This window comes from Rhynchophorus ferrugineus, unplaced genomic scaffold, assembly GCF_030347505.1.
Source record: "Rhynchophorus ferrugineus isolate W39M unplaced genomic scaffold, kcgeb_rfMv2 rfM4, whole genome shotgun sequence".
Lineage (NCBI taxonomy): Eukaryota > Metazoa > Arthropoda > Insecta > Coleoptera > Curculionidae > Rhynchophorus > Rhynchophorus ferrugineus.
In genome coordinates this window covers 23045544-23064786 of record NW_027472583.1, presented here as the reverse complement: position 1 = coordinate 23064786, position 19243 = coordinate 23045544, and the positions used below count along the sequence as shown (strand labels likewise).

General features: G+C 31.0%; 1 protein-coding gene across 1 annotated transcript in view; it reads right to left on the bottom strand.

Moving 5' to 3' along the window:
• The window catches only part of LOC143195570 (myosin light chain kinase, smooth muscle), a 44206-nt gene that overhangs the window by 4546 nt on the left and 20417 nt on the right, over nt 1-19243 (bottom strand). The window contains exons 3-4 of the mRNA XM_076402839.1: nt 1234-1324; nt 933-1136 (exon numbers count right to left, since the gene is read on the bottom strand). Of these exons, the coding sequence (XP_076258954.1) occupies nt 933-1136; nt 1234-1324 (295 nt within the window). The remainder of the gene's footprint in view (nt 1-932; nt 1137-1233; nt 1325-19243) is intronic.

Genomic DNA, 19243 nt, shown 5'->3' with positions numbered 1-19243 from the left:
ATAAAATAACTTTTCATATTAGATTGATACGAAACTAAGAAACTGATATGGGTTTTTTATGTTAAGCATTTTTCAAATTACTTATGTTTATATTTAATATTTTTTCAATTAATTACATTTTATATTAGATATGCTTAGTACAATCTTAATTTACATATTAATTTATTACTACTGTTCTGTTGTTCTTGCATTAATACACAAGAAAGGCGAGTAAGGGAACTATTTAATATGACATATGACATCTCATGTAATTAAACCTAGTGTTTCTTGACTCGACACAACATTATAGGCTTATATTGAAGGTAAACATACTCTACATCGCCCAACAAAACTATGACGCAAATTGATATCTCATTATCTGAAGTATTTGTTAGTATATTCCCTTAATGTAATAGAAATGTCATTAACTTCAACTTGATTTGTTATCACAAATTTTATCAGTATGTTTCAATATAAACAAAATAGTTTTTATAAATATAATATTTTATAGGGTTTTTATAAGTAATAAAGGGGGCTGAGAACAATAATATTTGGATACGAAGCACATTTTTGGATGAATGGCTATGTAAACAAGCATCACTGCCGTATATACTGAACCCATACCAATCCATACGAAGTTCAGCAAGTGATAATACATCCGCAAAAAATGACTGATGTTGATTCTCCTCAATATTATATATATATATATATATATATATATATATATATATATATATATATATATATATATATATATATATATTAATATGTTATATATAATATATATAATTATATAATAATTATGTTACACAAAACGTTTGATCCCATTTCCCATCTATATGAATTATTTTGTTAATTTAAATAGTCACTTATTAATTTTATGATATAAATTTTGTAAAACTAAATAGGGGCTAATATCGTCAAAACATATAAAAAAATAACACAATACTTACAATTCCAAAATAACCCACATCACTTTTCCATTTTCGAAGGCGTCATATAATTGTATCAGTCTGGGATGCTGCAACATACGCATGATTTCAATTTCTCTCTCCACATTACGCTTGTCCTCTTTCTTAGGACAGGATATATATTTTGCGGCCAAGGATAAACCCGACGAAGATTCTTTGCATTTATAAACTGTACCAAATTTTCCTCTAAAACAATTATTAAAAATACATAAGCAACCAATTATACGATATTTCAAATTAACAATTTGAAATATTCCTTGTAAAAATCAGCTAAATAATTTACCTGCCAATTTCTTCTTCCAAATTGTACTCTGATTTGGGATCGGAATTTCTTTTAATCTGAACATCTCTATAGGGGAAACTGAGTTCGATTTCTGAAAAGAAAAACAATGACATAAGCTAAGAATATTACAACAAAAATCCATGTTTGTCATAAAATTCAAATCACTAATTCATTTTTCCTCCTATTTTCACTAATCCAGTCAATGTGCCAAGTTTGTTTTATATATAAATTACAACCCGTCTCTCAGAAACAAACAACTAGTTTTAATCTGCCAACCAAAAATCAGTTTGTTTGCAGCCAAAGTCAAATATAATGCAACTAAATTTAATAAGCGTAATAACATAATATACAAATTCGAATTCTAGCATATGTAGCCAACTGACATCATGCCAAAATTTGGAAAAGCTGAATAAAGCAACCGTAAAAAAACAAAATACCACAGTTTACGAGTCTCTATTTTTTTATCGAATCCCATTGGTCGAGCCGTCCGTACGGCCAACTTAGTTTTTCCAAGTGTTATGCGTTTTAAACGAAAGTGTAATCGGTGACGTTCCGAATGACAATTGAAGGTGAATTTTTATATTCTGACAGTATGCCAGACAAATAGATGATATTTAAATTGGCGCTGAAAGGATTTTATTATTGTTGAATCTCTGTTTACTTACGGTCACAATTAAATGTCCGTATTTTTTTCAACAACAAGGTCGAATTAATAGCTTCGTTATCGATCAGATTGAGCTATATTTTAATTAAAATTTTATTACAGGAGACAGGGAATTGAAATATATTTTTATCGTAGGACATTACAGCAATTTGGTACTATATAGAACATATCAATAATGATATAGAATTTAAACGAGTAGAGAAAAACAAACAAAAAGAAGACCTTTTTTCTATTTTTATTTCGTCTGACAATTTTCTAATTTATCTAATATTGCTCATAATTGCTAAGTATTTACTTATTGCTTATCAATCTATTATAGTTTAATCGAGTTATGAAATTGACACAACGGCTCAACATTGATGTTGAACAGAGATTTTGGACCAATATTTAGAGACCAATAACGTATGATGAGAGTAACTGGGTGCATTCTTTGCTATAGAACTTTTTTGGTATCCAACCTTATGCTTGATTGAATTTTGGTTTGGAGAGGAGGTTTTGTCCCTAATATCAAATTTTATGATGACGAATGAATGCTTAAGTGAACGGCAGTGTCAGTCAGGTTTCTTGGCATGCTTTCCTTCAGAAAATTTTGATGTTAAAAAAAATGTTGTTCTCGTCGCCAATCCTTGAAAAGCTTGATACTGAAAAATTTTATACTAATTTCATATAATTTTAAAAACATTTGTTGTAATATTTTTGTAGCATTTAATATAAATATTATTTCGTTAAATGCAAAAATACAATAAGAGTATTTTACATAGACGTGCAGATTCAAATAAAATTGAATATTTTCCAAAGGATTCTGCTCTATGTTAGCGCAGAAATGTTTTTTATTTTAAGTAAAGGATATTAAACTTAAAGGAGTGTTTTATGATCTCCTACATCAAGCTTCTAGATAGGAAGGCTTGTTCTTTGCATTTCAGACTTTAAGATTATTGATCCAAATTTGGAAGACCATTGATTAACCAGGATGAAATTCTTAATTGTAATTTTAATAGTCTCATTAAAATCTATAGTATCATAATAGCAGATTTTGTCCCTTAAACTATCGAAAAGGAAACCATGACTACAAATTAAATATTGTCAAATCAGCACTGGCTCAGACCATATTAGAGTCTAGGCTTCTGGTAGATGCAAAAAAATCACATAGATTCCGGACGTCTTTGACTCAATATTCTATGAAACACCAACCACAATTTCCAATCCAATCCAAATCGAGGTCATGACAATTCCACAAGGCAATTTAAAAAACATCAAGAAGACTTTGTGTTCATAAATAACAAAATAATATTAATAAAGACCTAAATTTAAGGTCCTATTGCACACCATTGAGAAATATACCACGAAAAAGCAAGTTCCTTATCAATTGATCACTCAGTGTCAGAGTTTCTACCCTGAATATATAACGATTGTGAAACGTTGGCAAGTTTTAATCAGTCAACACGGCCCCAAGTTCTGATATTGACAACCACGTAAGTTCAAATCTAAAACACCTGTTGAATACTAATCTTTTTCCCATGTATAAATATTTACTTTTTACAGTAAAATTAGCTGTTTTATGGCGGACCAAACATTATCGAAAGTTATGCCCTATATAAGTCAATTTTATTTCAAACTACCAAGCCGAAAATATTTTCTTGCCAGTCCGGTAACGAGAATAATGGCCGATCTTTACAGGTATTTCCCAACGTAACAGTATCGAGACAAAAATAATTTAAATAACTTCGAAGATTCAACCAACACCCAGACTGTACTGAAGATATATACACCTTAGTCATATACTAGTTTTTATTGTTTTCAAATGAATCATATGTAAATGCGATCTCGTAAAACGTGATTATCATATATAATTGTCAAATGATCGTTTAGAATTAGAATTAAACTGAGACAATACGGATCTTCGATGGTATTGATCGATATCGCTAAATTTTATTACACATTTTTATAGTATGAATTAAATATATCATATTAACTTTAGTTATTTAAAGTCCTTAAATCGTATCCTTATTTTCTCTTGTCTTAAGATCTTATTTGTTCATCCTCTTCCTCATTTTCTATTTAGGCATTCTAAAGATTTAAAAGTGTAAAAAATTACCACTATGTTATTATTCAATAGAATTACAGAGGTTTGGCAAAATAAGATGAACATCTGACATATACACACTATTTAATTAACCGAAATTCAATACACGAGAATTTTTGGTATAAAATTTATTGCAGAACAAATTTGTTAAAGTGTATACACCAATATAATAACTATCTGTGGGATTTATTTCATTAAAAAGTGCAATTATCCGCATAAATAACTATATTGGCTCAAGGCCAATATATATATTTTTAAAAGGATTTTTTTTTGTATCTATTAGTACTCAAGGATTCAGAAATATGTATTTTTCAGCTAATTTGTTTGAGAAATCATTTGAAGCGCTCAACATAAGATAATTTTTTTTTCATTTCATTCGATTTTAGAAAATTGTGAAGAGGATGAACATGAGGGAAACATGTCCCAGGCATTTGGAAGATGGTGGAAATTATAATGATCCCAAAACCAGGGAAGTCGCCAAGCGAAATACAAGCCTATATCACTGCTGACAGTGACATCTAAGGTTTTTGAAAAACTCCAGTTGAACCAGGTCCACAGAATAACAGATGTTATTAAAAAAGCCTACGAAAGTAAAAAAGTATGCTCAGCTATTTTCTTAGATGTAGTACAAGTCTTCGATAAGGTTTGGCATGAAGTCCTTGTTCATAAACTACAGAAAATGCTACCAAAACAACACACCGAACTATTAAAATCATGCATTACAACCAGAATACACTAAAAGAAGCTAAAGCAGGTGTACCACCAGGAAGTGTACTGGGACCAATGCTTTATCTACGTTACAATTGTGATATACCACAAATGGAGAATATTATGATGGTTACATTTGCAATGTAATCAAATATCTCGGAATGAATCTAGATGCAAAACTTCGCTGAAAGGAACATATAAAGAAGAAAAGAAAAGTGGAGTTGAAATATAGGAAAATGTACTGGCTAACTGGAAGAAGTCGCAATTATCAGTACATAATAAATTTCTGTTATATAAGCAAATACTGAAACCTATATGTACATACGGAGTTCAATTATGGGGATATTCTGCAAAGAGTAACATAAATAAAATACAAATTTTTCAGAACAAAGTCCTGAGAGGTATTGTGGGCGCACCCAAATACCATAGGACTGATTACCTACACCGAGACCTTCAGATACCCACAGTTAGTCAAGAAATCAAGAGAATTGCAAGGGGGCATGAGGAAAGACTCCATTCTCATGAAAATCTTGAAGTATTGAAGCTTTTGGATACCGCCAGAACAGGACACAGACTCAAAAGAATCAAACAATCTGATCTTGTGTAGGTGCATATAATAAGAAATACAGCAGTGACATGTATAAACATTGTTTCACCAGAGACTGAGATAGGGTCGATGGGTCCTCCTAGTTATATACCTAGATTTAAGTTATTATAAAGACAAGTTGTAGGTTAGACGAAAACGACTAATAACAATGTAATAATTAAATAATTTTAAAAAAATATACTGTCAGTAGATCTTTGAGCTATTTCTTTTATTTTATTCCGCGATATTGCCACGTCGATCATATAACATATTTTTGTCAAAGATCGTTAAAAAATTTAAATTTCAAACATTTTAATTGTACCTACATAATGAGTTTCCAGTAGAATATTACAAATAATAAGGTACGTTATATACTTTTGGGTAAACAGAATTTTAACAGGGAAAGACTCAAAGTTTGCTTTCAGTATATGAAAACAAAAAGACAAAAGCCTGATAAATCTCTAATAGATTAAATTGATGGCACTAAACAAATATGGAAAAGCGAAAAGACTGAAGAAGTAATTTTGATTTGTTCCAAAGTTCTTTGTTTATGATTTTATATATTGGTCAATTAAAAGTGACGTCAGGGTTGTCACGTGCCGCATGTGGCAAACTTATCAATGAACCAATCAAATGTCTTCGTCAGTATTTGTTATGTTTATATTATATATATACATGGCATGTAGAAAATCACTTCATTAAGTGATCTCCTGTATAAAATACTATTTTAATTAGTTAGTCTTATTCTAAACTCTATATATGTAGCATTACATAGGTGTCGTATTATTTACACTACAATAAGATACTGATATTGCATGCTGTTCATATAATTTTATCCCTCTCCTGTATATAGAGATATTAATTAAAATTATAAAATTTATAAATAAAAAAAATTAATATTAAAAATCATATCATAAATGACATCCCTTCTTGGACACAATGTGTTTATGTCAACGTTTTTCTAGTCTTCTAAACAGTTTTGGATTTTGGCCCATAAAATTTTCTTCAATTTGGTTTTAATCAAAACGACACCCTCAAAATGGAGTTTATGGAAGAACCAGAAGATAGATGGAGTTAAAATTACCGAGCTATAAATTATATTCCTTGTGGACAGTTTGGCCTGACGAAATAAATTTATACGGAACACTACGAATTTTACTTAACCAAAAACTGGCCTAGTCTGGTTTAAAGCCAAAAATTTGCAACAATCTGCGGACAAACATTTCTTTTGCATCCCAAAAATTTGATAGTAACACCTTTTTCGTCGATGTTCGAACTTCTGATTCGAAACTTATATCATAACACGTTATTGTTTTATATCAGGTTTATTATGATAGTACATTCATAATGACGTACTTAATCTTCTCAACATTTTTTACTACTCACATTCACAATGTATTTTTATGTCCCCACTGTTTTAAAACTTAAAACTTCGTCGAAAACACTATTTGCACAGTCTAATGAGATTCTTGGTATTGTTACTAAAAATTTCTAGGTTAATCAAGGATCCGATGATTGAAAAATAAAACGACGGTCCTAACAGCGTTATCTCTTATCGAACGCAAAACGTATCGAACAACCTATTACTGTATAATATATAAAGGTTGTTACGCAGGCTCTATTATTAGATCGAATGATCGAAAATCATAAACCAATATGACAAAAAAATCTAAGCCTCTGTAATGTAAACTAATTGGTTTTATTAAGAAAATATCATATCTATTTTCGTAGTTTGCGTCAATTATTCGTATTTTTTATTAAAAACTTCAAATAAGAAAACAACATAAAAATACCAATGGATTACAGAAAATGTACAATAACACGGCCTATATTCGTTGATTTAAATATGGATATTTTAATACCGTTTACAATAGTTTATTTCTACAAAATCAACAAGAATTGTATTTGAGCTTCTACGTATTTTTGTTTCGGTAGGTGTACTTTTAATAATTCCAAAATTTAGTGGCACATTAATACAATATTACCCGGTGTAAATTGGTTAAAGTAACTCTTAATACTCTTCTTCTCATTCTCAATAGGTCCTGGCTAAGAAATGTGAACGAGGAAATAGAGACATGCGCTTTAATTTTTGGACTGAATATTGCAATAAGTGAGATGTCTAGAGATAGCGGTTTGGATTGGGGTTTGGTTTTATATCGCCACTTCGATAAAGTAAATTAAAAGTGTTTGTGTTTTTTAATTTCATATTTTATAATTATATCATAATAATATAAACTAATTATCAAGAAAACTTGAATTGGCAATCGTTCCGCAGTTACTCGAGGCATTCCTCGGTATAGTTAAATGGAGCTGAAGCTGTAGGGTCACAAAAGCTGGATTAAATATGCTCAAAGACCCTTAACCATAAACTATTTCAATTAGAAAACACTCAAGTTGTGAAAAACATTCTTAGTTCGTGGATCCCTGACAGAACCATCGCGGTTCAGGGTGTACGGTAACCAAACGTAGATTGCTGTAACTCACTTTCACAGCCGTTGACTATTAGAATCTGGAGTTGCCAAAACTTGGGGTATACTATGGAAATTTGAATAGAAACAGTTCTATTTTGAAGATCTTCAATGGCAAACTGGCGGATGAAGTTACAGGTAATACTCCAAAATAATTTCATTATAATTATAGACGATACAGCGACCACCTTTCATCGATTCTTTAGGAGGGAGGTGTTATATTGTGCGACTAATATGGCTCTGTCTACGGACTGTGTATTCGAGGAAACGGAAACCATGTGTTTTACAATAAGACTAACTGAATGCCACGCCTAGAGATAGCTATTTGATTTATTTAAAACAGATTTTCTTTATCTCTGTCAACAAGGCGTCATATCTTTTCTTAAAATATTTTTAAGGATTATTTGGACTAGATTTAAACCCCCAGTGCGGTTTTGTATCTCCACTTCATTCCTTACAATAAAATAAGATTTTAAAGTAAATTAATTTTTTTAAATATTTTAAACTCTTTCACATTTAATTTAACAGATCAATTGAAAAGTCTCCGGCATGATACATAGATGGCGCTACTAGAATTAAATCCATATGTTTTTAGTTAGCCCTAACCCTCAAAATATGCGTATATAAATTTGACAGCTGTCGGATCATTAGTTTGTGAATTATTTTATTTTGAGTGAAGAAACTATTGTTATTGTGAAAAAAATGGATAAAAAGGAATTTCATATGTTGATAAAATATTGCTTTTCGAAGGGAAAAAATACAGTTGAAGCAAAAACTTGGCTTGGTACCGAGTTTCCGGACACTGTCCCAGGAAAATCAATCATCAAGGATTGGTATTCTAAGTTTAGACGTGGTGAAATGAGCACCGAAGACGGTGAACGCAGTGGACGCCCAAAACAAGTTGTTAGCGACGAAAACATTTAAAACATACACAAAATGATTTTGAATGACCGCAAATTGAGATTGAATGGAATAGCTCTGTGCAAAGTGGGTGCCACGCGATTCGGAGCAGTGTTTGAAGATGATCAAGCGTAATAAACCCAAAATTTTGCGTCGATATGTGACAATGGATAAAACATGGCTAAAAAAATGTGTTTTACTATGGTAGGCCGGGGACTTTTCAATTAACCTGTTATATACACAGAATAATAAACACCTTGGAATACCTAGATAGATTACTTAAGAGTGATTTTTCTTGCATTATATACTTTTCTTATTTTTTCTATACCTGAAGTGCCACCTAGTCCTTCAGAAGACATTTTTCCTTTCACGCATTTTTTAGACCCACAATCTTTAAAACGATGGATATCTCAAGAAATTAACTCATAGAAAACAATGTACACGTTGACACTACGACTAAGGACCTTTCCAATAGTAACAATCAACTATTAGATAGATATATGACTATTGAATCCAAAGACTCTGCTCATTATCTTCTACCGTAAGCCAACTATCAACCGTAGATTAAAGGAAATTCACTTCATGCAATCAGTAAGGGCTATGACCTAACAAAAAAAAACTCAAATTATTAGCACAAATAAAAGAAAATCTTGCTATAGTATAGTCACTGGAAGCCAAATCTGGCGAATACGGTGGATGTGGCAGCAATTCGAAGTTCAATTCACGCAGTTTTGTCATTATTTTGATTGACCTGTGACACTGTGCTTTGTCTTGATAATTTTTTTTAAATATATATATATATATATATATATATATATATATATATATATATATATATATATATATATATATATATATATACCACGCACATCCCAAAATACCGATGTTGCGCTTTCGGGAGCTTTCGAAGAGGTTCACCAGTTGCTGTCCACTAAAATGACGATCGTTTTGATTACGGAATGAAGTGATAGATAGTGATGTTTCATCACATATCGACGCAAAAATTCCGGTTTGTTACGTTTAAACATGGCCAAACACTTCTCAGAATCATCAACACGTTTTTGTTTTTGGTCAACAGTAAGCAAACGCAGCACCCACTTTGAACAGAGCTCTCTCATAGTCAAATGCTCATGCGATATAAAACCAACACTTCCTTTTGATACCTTTACAATGTTAGCTAACTCACACAACTTCACTCTTCGATCATTCAAAATGATTTTGTGGATTTTTTGGTATTACCACATTATTTGGACGTTCACTGCATTCTGCATAATCGGTGTCTCTACGACCACGTTTGAAGTCAACAAACCAACGTTTTATTGCTGTTTCTGATGGAATACAGTCCTTATAACACTTTTCAAGCCATTGCTTCGTCTGAACGGTATTTTTCCAACAAGAAGTAGTGTAAAATTAAAACACGAATTTGTTTTTGATCAATTGTTAAATCTTGAAAATAACAAAAGTAGTGTCACTCTTAGCACAATAGCCCACAAACTTATGAGTAGAATATCATCAAATTTTAACAGCTTTCTTCTGAAGATTAATATTAAGTGAAAAAGCAGTAAATGCAATAAAACTAGCGCCAACTATGTGTTACGTCCGGGACTTTTCAGTCCATGTGTTACATAACATTTTAATCAAATAAAATGTACTGAAATAGGCGTTTAGTAACGGCTATTTTGTGGGAAATATCTTGGAAATATCTAATAACACACGTGTTATTATATTATAATTCAGAAACTATAAGAACAAATTAGTCCTCCTTCATAACATTATCGACTAATATCATAAAAATCAAATTTGTAAAACAAGCGGGGTCTGTCGATAAACTGCTCAATTAAAACGGCACCATTGTAATCTAAAATATAGTGGTAATTGTCGTTGATCGTTAATAGTCGTACACGAATACCAATAAGCTATTTTGTTATTGATACAAATAAAGGCCCCAGGAAATACAAGTTTAGTTATGGCGTCAGCGCATCACGTCGATATAAAGGAAGTTTGATTCAGACACCAGATAACAACAGTTAATCGCAAACTTACAGTCAGAATATTTTCCACTATCAGTTCAATCTAGATAAGATAGACATGTCTATTAACTAAAAAACATTTTCGAAATTATACTTTATTCTTCAACGTACTACTCGAAACAGAGATATAGAAACACATTCCAATGATTCTCCGACTTCTTCTTTAAAAGAATTAGTGTTTAATCGCTTTTGATGCTTTTCATTTTCGAGAAGCTCCAAACAATTTACGGACGATATATCAAATGTGTTCAGTTGTCCAGCAGAAACAAGACTGCTGGAGGAACTTATTTAGTCTTATCTTTTTCTGTGCCTCTTGTTCTATTTGACTTTCTGTTCTGTTTTTTAGTAACATCAATATCAGTTACAATAGGTACTAAGCCACAAAAATATCTATCCTAAAAGAAGATTTAATGATTACCCGATATTTATATATAACTATAAAAATTAATAATCAAGGTAAAAGACATATAGCCTACAGAAAAAATACTAGTGAGAGTCAACAAGATTCACGGTTTGCGGTGAAGTTACAAAAATCTAATTAATCACTTGATCGATGTCCGATACCTCAGACGGAATCAGCGATATAACCCAGACATCCATCTTGATGATAGGTTAAATTAGAAACATCACGTTAAACAAAAACGAAGCAGATCAGACTCAAAATCAAAGAGGTGTACTGTTTAGTCGAAATATATTCCTAATTTGACCTAAAATCAAAGAGATTGGTCTATCAGTCAACTTTAAGGCTTATTTGGACTTTTGATGCCCAAATATGAGTTTGCACTAAAACATCAAACCGAGTAGCAAGCCCACACTACCAAAACAAAATCCTCTGCATAAACCACGAAGAACAACACGAGGACCTCGAAATCACATGGATATATGAAGTTATTCAGGATTTCATGTTAAAAAATGAGATAAGCATACTAAATCACAACAACGTAGAAGTAACATAATATGGCTATTGGACAATGCGCAGCAAATTAGAAAATTACAGAGAACCAACCCACACAAACTTATATAGTATATACACTTTTTAAAATTTATTTATTACATTGTTACTAGTCGTTGCCGACTAACCTACAATTTATCTATACAATAACTTAAATCTACATACATAACTAGGACGATCCATCGGCTCTACCTTAGCCCTTAGTGTAATAATATGTATGTATTAACACTGCTGTTTTTCTATTATATGCACCTCACTACACTATACAAGATCAAGTGGTTTGATTCTTTTGAGTTTAAAATATACACATGTACATATTTACTTTCGTTTATTTGATTATTTATTTATATTTTCACACGCCTGTTTTAATTTTGGTGAGGCTTCTTCGCTATTGTCTCCAATAACAAGAATCGCAGTGTCATCAGCAAATGTTTTCATCATGATATTTTCCATTTGTGGTATATTATCAATGTACAATAGGTGAAGAATTAGGCCCAAACATTTCCTTGTGGTACAAGTGTTTTAGATACTTTTATTTTAGAGTAGGCTTCCTCTTGTTTAACTCTGAATATTCTGGCTGTAATGTAAGATTTCAATAGTTCAGGTTGTTCCGATAAAATTTTCTGTAGCTTATGAATAACACCGTCAAGCCATACATGTTTACCTTCATAAGATTTTCAATTACATTTGTCATGCATCTGGTCAATTGTCGCTCTCTATAATCTGATTTATCCTTTTCAACAAGAATTTTTCAAATATCTTAGATACTACTGCTAGCAGAGAAATAAATCTATAGACTTTTATTTTATTTGAAATATATAAATGTAATGTTAATTACGAAAATACATATTGTACGTGTATTTATACCGCGCACATTTTGTAAATTAAAATTTTACTAAGCATATCTAATATATCTAATATATAAAACCTAATATAATTTCAAGCTACACAACATTTTAACAGGTTAGAACCATCCAGAAATCATATGGGTCTTTCAATAGTGGTGCCATGTGTCAGACCGCAATGATGTGTCAAGTTATAAATACCAAAAATTTGCAATTTCTCAGTATTTCATATCCAAACCCAGACTAAATGGATGCCATTCCTTAAAAATATTATTTTACTATGATTTTGGATAAATTAAAGATGTCTTGAGAAAAAAAATACACATTTTTTTACCTACAGCTGAAAAAGGACACAAAATTATTTTTAACATTATGGAAAAAATAAAATATATAAAATTGAATATTTATATCATTGGATATTTTATATTTGATCCGGAGTACCTTACAAGCAAAAGGGTCTAATGATACTGGAATCATTATCATTATGCGCCTTTTTTCATTCAGAGCAATTTATCAGTTTCTATCGAAGAATCTAACAACATTAAAATCATCATTTTTAAATCTTTGAATGTAAAACAGACAATTGGAATATGATGGAGCATCATTACTATACATTTCTAAAAGTATCTGATGGGCTGCGGCCAAAATTTAATATAAAAATAATAACAAAGAACGTTTGTATAAATTTTGTAAAAATGTTGATCAAAATACATGCAAGCACCGTTTTTGTCTGCCATATTTCTAATCTTAATTCTTAAATGATCACCAAAAATGTTCATTTTTGCACGCTCATTTTGCCTAATAAAACTTCCAGAAAGTTAGCTTCTAATTCATTAATTCATTAGCTTCTAATTTGATTCAGATGATATGGCTTGTAAAATAACTTTACATCAACCTGTTTTATGTTAATATAATAATATTCAACAGGAGAAAAGGAGTTTTGATATTCGAAAAATTCGCATAAGATAGGATTTCCTATATATTCTGATAAATATCAGATGTGAAGTAATGACTGCAAAAAGAGAAAGATGTCAGAGAAACCAACGATTGTCCTAGTTTCCAATAATTACTGTTAAACATGAAACGTACAAACATAGGTTTTCATGTTTTAGAACTAGAGATTGGGATAATGACCTTTTATTGAAAATATAATATTTGTACAGAAAATAAAGATTTTCAAAGAAAAAAACATTTTTTTTTCTATTTTAACACTTAAATATTCCTGGCGGATCTTCTACAGCCTACGTCATTGTACTGTAATGTAATTAACACTGATTGCTCTGTAACTAATTTCTTTGTTCAACTTTTATCAAATAAAAATTATCAATCTCGATCTAAAAATAAAAATAAATGCATTTTTACAAATCCATTAATCCCATTTCATTAGATAAATACAGTATTTTTATTCAGTCAATAGAATAAGTTCGACAATAAGCAATGCCAAACCAAACAAAACCATTATGGCAAGTTGTAATTGATGCGTACGAGTCTTGAAATGGTGAGATGAGATTATGAAGATATTTGAAAATGAAGCGATTGTGGTCAAGTTTTGACTATGAAAGATGAGAATAACCTTTTTTAAAGTACATGTTGTTCTTCGTCAACAGTTTAGAATAGGAACAGTTCAATGAACGGATAATATTGTTGGTTTTATGACGTATCATTTTAATATCTTGTTATAGGAATGCCGAAAAAAAATCGATATATTTGGCCGATGTATTTTTTAACTAACATTTTTTCAAAAATATAATATAAATAATAAAATATATAAAAATATAAATATAATAAACGGTTAAAATTAATTTTTCTTGGATATATCATTTGATCAAAATATCGATAATTGTTTAATATTCGATATGTCGTTAATTTTTTTTAATATCGATATATCTTTTCTACACGGCCGACATCTCTATCTTGTTAGTTTAGAGTTAACTTTGCACAAAAATATTTTAGAAACAGTTATGGAGATAACACTCGTCGAATCATCACGTTTTAACAACTTCAAATCAATTTTTCTGTTTATTTTGTAGATATATATTTAGTAGTAACACGAATCTGATATGATAAATATTAATGGTAAACGGTTTTAAAGTGACAAACTCCAGATTAGATACCAATACATTAGTAAGCATTTTATTTTTAGGTATATAGCTTAGTTTTTATTAAAAAAAAACAACAAACTATTGTAAATATTATCCATGGTTTTCTCTGATCTTTCCCCACCTCTCAGATAACATAATGGAGAAATTTGTGCACATAATCCAGCTTTTTTAATTGTTTATTTTCTTGAACATGCTGCGTTCACCGGGTGGTCGAATGAACAAAATGATGTCGAGGACTCCCCATTCCGAGTTCAGGAGAATCTTTTGAGTCGATCTTAACAATGTAAGGCATGTCTATACCGGGGACACTTAAATGAAATCCAATATCAGTCTAATTTTCCATACCCTTGCTTACATATAGCCCGTGCAATAAAACAACCAATACGCATCATCAGAACGTATGACGTCAGCACGTCGCAATGTTGTCGCATAAATTTAGAATTTTGATTTACTTTTGCCAGTTTATAATCTCTAATTATGATCGAATGATCCAAAAGACAGAGTGATAAAAGTGGAAACAACTATAGAATAACTATAGAAGAGTATATTGTAGCGTGTGAAGGATTTATGTGCATAGATACGTGTGTAATGGTTCAGGAGGAGGAGGAATTGTAAGGAGATGTTGAATGCATTAGAGAGAATGCAGTGATTAAATCTATTTTTTTAAGAAAATATACACAGGTAGTAACAGGAGTAACTACGGACAAATACAGTGATATCAAAATGACTTGACAACGAAACAAGAACCAAACGTAAAGAACTAAGTATGCTCTCTAATGAAAGTAAAATACATTATTTGACTATACAATTGTTAATTAAATGAAGCAGGGGTTACCACTCTACCTGAACTGTACCTCATAGATAGTGTTAAAAAGAATTAAATATAAATATAATAAAACAAGCAGAACCTTCACACCTATTATAATTGTAAAATTATAATAACTGTATAATTAATTGTAGTTTAAGGCCCTCGATAAAATATGCATTTAACATAATGCATATTGTCAAAATAAATTATATTTGATAAGATTAATATTCTATTATGTTAGAGTGAAAATATACTAGTGAATATATTTAAGAGAATATATTAGAACTTTACTCACGTTCTATTTTTTTTATATTTTAAAGTCTCCTTTTTACCTACCATGGTTTATTTGGAATGGAGCTGCAGCTTTAACATGGGCTCCGAACCACGGTCCTCGACATTAAGCCTACCGACTGCGAGTGACCAACTTAAGACCATCCAACTAAAATCATCCCAGAAGACATCCGGTCTTACCCAGCCTGGTTACTGGCGTAACAGGGATCATTCAAATGATGGTGGGAAATGGGAAATTAAATAAAAATTATCATATTTTCATTATTGGATTATTTCTGAATAAATAGATTTTACTATTACTTCGTTTATTTGGATGAAATTAAAACCGAGTTTCTTCACAGAGCAACATTGATATTCAACAGTTGAATGATTCCACGTTGCCGGAAAGCAATCTGCAAAACATGTAGTTTCCTTTGTGAATGGAGTATTTGTCAACGTAACAACGCAGTCAGAATTTAAAGCAATTACCGAAAATCAAAATGCTTACGAAAGTATTCGTTACCTGCTCCAAATATACAGAATGAATTAATTAGATTGTACTATAGAAGCCAAACTGTATTTATAACAATACAACAAGTCTCAATATCACTACGTATCTTTTTTTGAAAAATTAACTCGAACGACGAACCCGTTAATAATGGACTTGCAATTATAGGTTCTGTTAAATTGTAAATACTGAATTTACGTTCTTAGAATCTCTTGAAGAGTAACAGGTTGACGTTGTTTATAGACGAATTGTATCAACTGTAATGTTATTGTAATCAAAATAGTAATACCTTGTATATTACCAAAATAGTGACCATTATGTTGTTTTGTATTTTATTTATCAAGAAATAAAAGTATTTCTTAGAAAAAGATTTTTAGAAAAAAAGTTTTTCTGTATTTTAAGATATAGATTCGCGCCTAAACTCTACCTTTATCAGGTGACGTTAGTATACAATTAGTAAAGAATAAATGATGTGCGCGAAAACACCGAAAATCATTTATTTTGCGTGTCAATTATGAATTCTTAAGTGTATAAGTGGTGTGTGGTCCTATACAAACACAGATAACACGACCAAACGATAAAAAAGCCACAGATTGTCGAAATTCGCTCAGAACAAGATAACGTTTGCATTCGAGACTTTTTTACCTACAGCCGAAAAAGTGGACAAAACAATTTTTTACATTTTGAAAAAAACAATATATAAAATTGAATATTTATGTTATTGGATATTTTATATTTGACCTGGAGTACTTTACATGAAAAAGGGTCTAATGATACTGGAATCATTATCATTATGCGCCTTTTTTCATTCAGAGCAATTTATCAGTTTCTAACGGAGAATCTAACTACATCAAAATCATAATTTTTAAATCTTTGAATGTAAAACCGACAATTAGAATATGACGAAGCAAAATTACAAATTTTGTCAAAATGTTGATCAAAATTAATGTAAAAGTATAGAATATTACCCGCCATATTCACCCGATAATGTATATGAAATTCTTATTGAAAAAATATCAATAAATCTATAAAATCCATAAAAATATATCCATATTTATATTCAAATTATATGTTTTATCGTCGCTTATTTACAATATTAGGTGAACAAATAAAAAATCGCTATTATTTGCCAAATTTGAAAGCTTTATTGCACAAAAATTATCACATATTTATTCCAGAAAATAACAAGCTTGGTTCACTTTTTCCAGGGAACATGCACATTCCACGTTGATAAAATTCGTCTTCTTTGAAGATAATTGAAGAAACTGCGGATCAGCCTGAGCGTGTGTCATTTTGCCTTGACAAATCAACTTCCCATTCACCATTTTTTACGCTCTTTGGTGGAATTCATTCATGAGGACGGTGAATCTTTTGGCGGATTTCAATTCCGAAGGTAATAATTAAGATAACTGGATAATTAGTAGTAATAAATATTACTTTTAATTGTAAAATATCCCTAAAATATTTGTAATACTTTAACTTTTTAGAACAATCAGTGTTCAAATAATTTTATAGTAGAACTATTGTATATTTAAATTTGATTGCCTTGTTAAGAAAATATTTGTTACGGTGCCATCAATTCAAAATTTAATTGCTACTTTTAGGGGATTTATTACCTTAAAGAAATTTATTTTGTCTAAATTTACAAATAACTACATTTGTTTAACAAATCTTAACCAAGATTGCTTAAAGAATTTTGTTGGATCTATTAGAAGTCATGGAGGTAGCATTCTTCACCTAGTATGTTAGGAGAAATCTTTAAAAGGGCACATCATCACTTCAATTTTTTCACATCATTCTTCCGGAGAAAATTGTGAAGAAGATGAACATGTTAGATAACTTATATTCTTTTTAACGGGAGATCTACTACCACTTGAATCGTAAACATTTTCATGCGATGATTTTTTACGATTTTCGACATAGATTATCACGAGTGCATCAATCAACTTAATCTGACTTTTGACGATAAAGCTCCATCAAAAACCACCGTGTATCGCTGGTTTAATGAATTCAATCGTGATCGTAGTTCGCTGCCTAACGAGTTTCGTGAAGGTCATCGAAAATCGGCTGTTGTGCCAGAAAACATCGATGCTGTGTGCGAAATGATTAAGCAAGTCATTTATTGTGATTAGTCACCTATTGTGAGACTGAGGCATCCCTAAGCATTACACTTAGCTGTGTGAAAGTTATGTTCGCGCTGGATCCCACATAATTTGACAATCGCTCAAAAAAAGGCTCGTGCCGATTGGTGTAAAAAATGCTTAAGAAATTCAATCACGGTGCTTCGAAAGACGTTTATAAAATCGCGACAGGTGGCGAATCATGGATATATTCGTATGAGCCCGAAAGTAAGCAGCAGTCGACTGTATGGGTGTTCCAAGATGAACCAAATCCAACAAAAGTTGTTCGCGCGCAAAACGGTTCAAAGTAAATGGTGGCCATAAAACTCGTCTTATTACAAGTGCCTTTAGAGGATCTTAGAACAGTAAATTCTAATTGGTACACAACCATTTGGTTGCCAAAAGTCTTCGGTAAAAAAGGAAAACAAACAAGAGACGCTGGATTGTTTTTCATGACAAGAGACTATTTGATCACTCAAAATATCGAATTGATGGGACCCACTGACTTCTTTTTGTTCCCATCCGTGAAGAATAAACTGCGTGGACAACGATTTTTATCGCCCGAAGAAGCTATTGAAGCGTTCAAAAGTCATGTTTTGAAGATACCTCGTTCGGAATGAAATAAATGCTTTGAAAATTGGTTTAAGGGTATGCAAAAGTATATCGATCATCGTGGCGAGTACTTTGAAAAACAATAAAAATATTTTCGCAGCTTAACTATTTGTTTTTTTTTCCTATTCCGAAAATATAAATAGTGACCCTCGTATACGATAATCACCAGACAATTTCGATGCAATAAAAAAACTGAAGGTTGACTTGCCGACCTGAATTTTAATTTTACCAACCTAAATCATCCCCTCCTTTGTCTACGATTAATATTCTTTCGGACAAAATAATTTAGAGTACCGTCAAAATGCATATAAACAAAAAAGAATTCGGCTTCTCAGTACTCCCTAATTAGTTAGT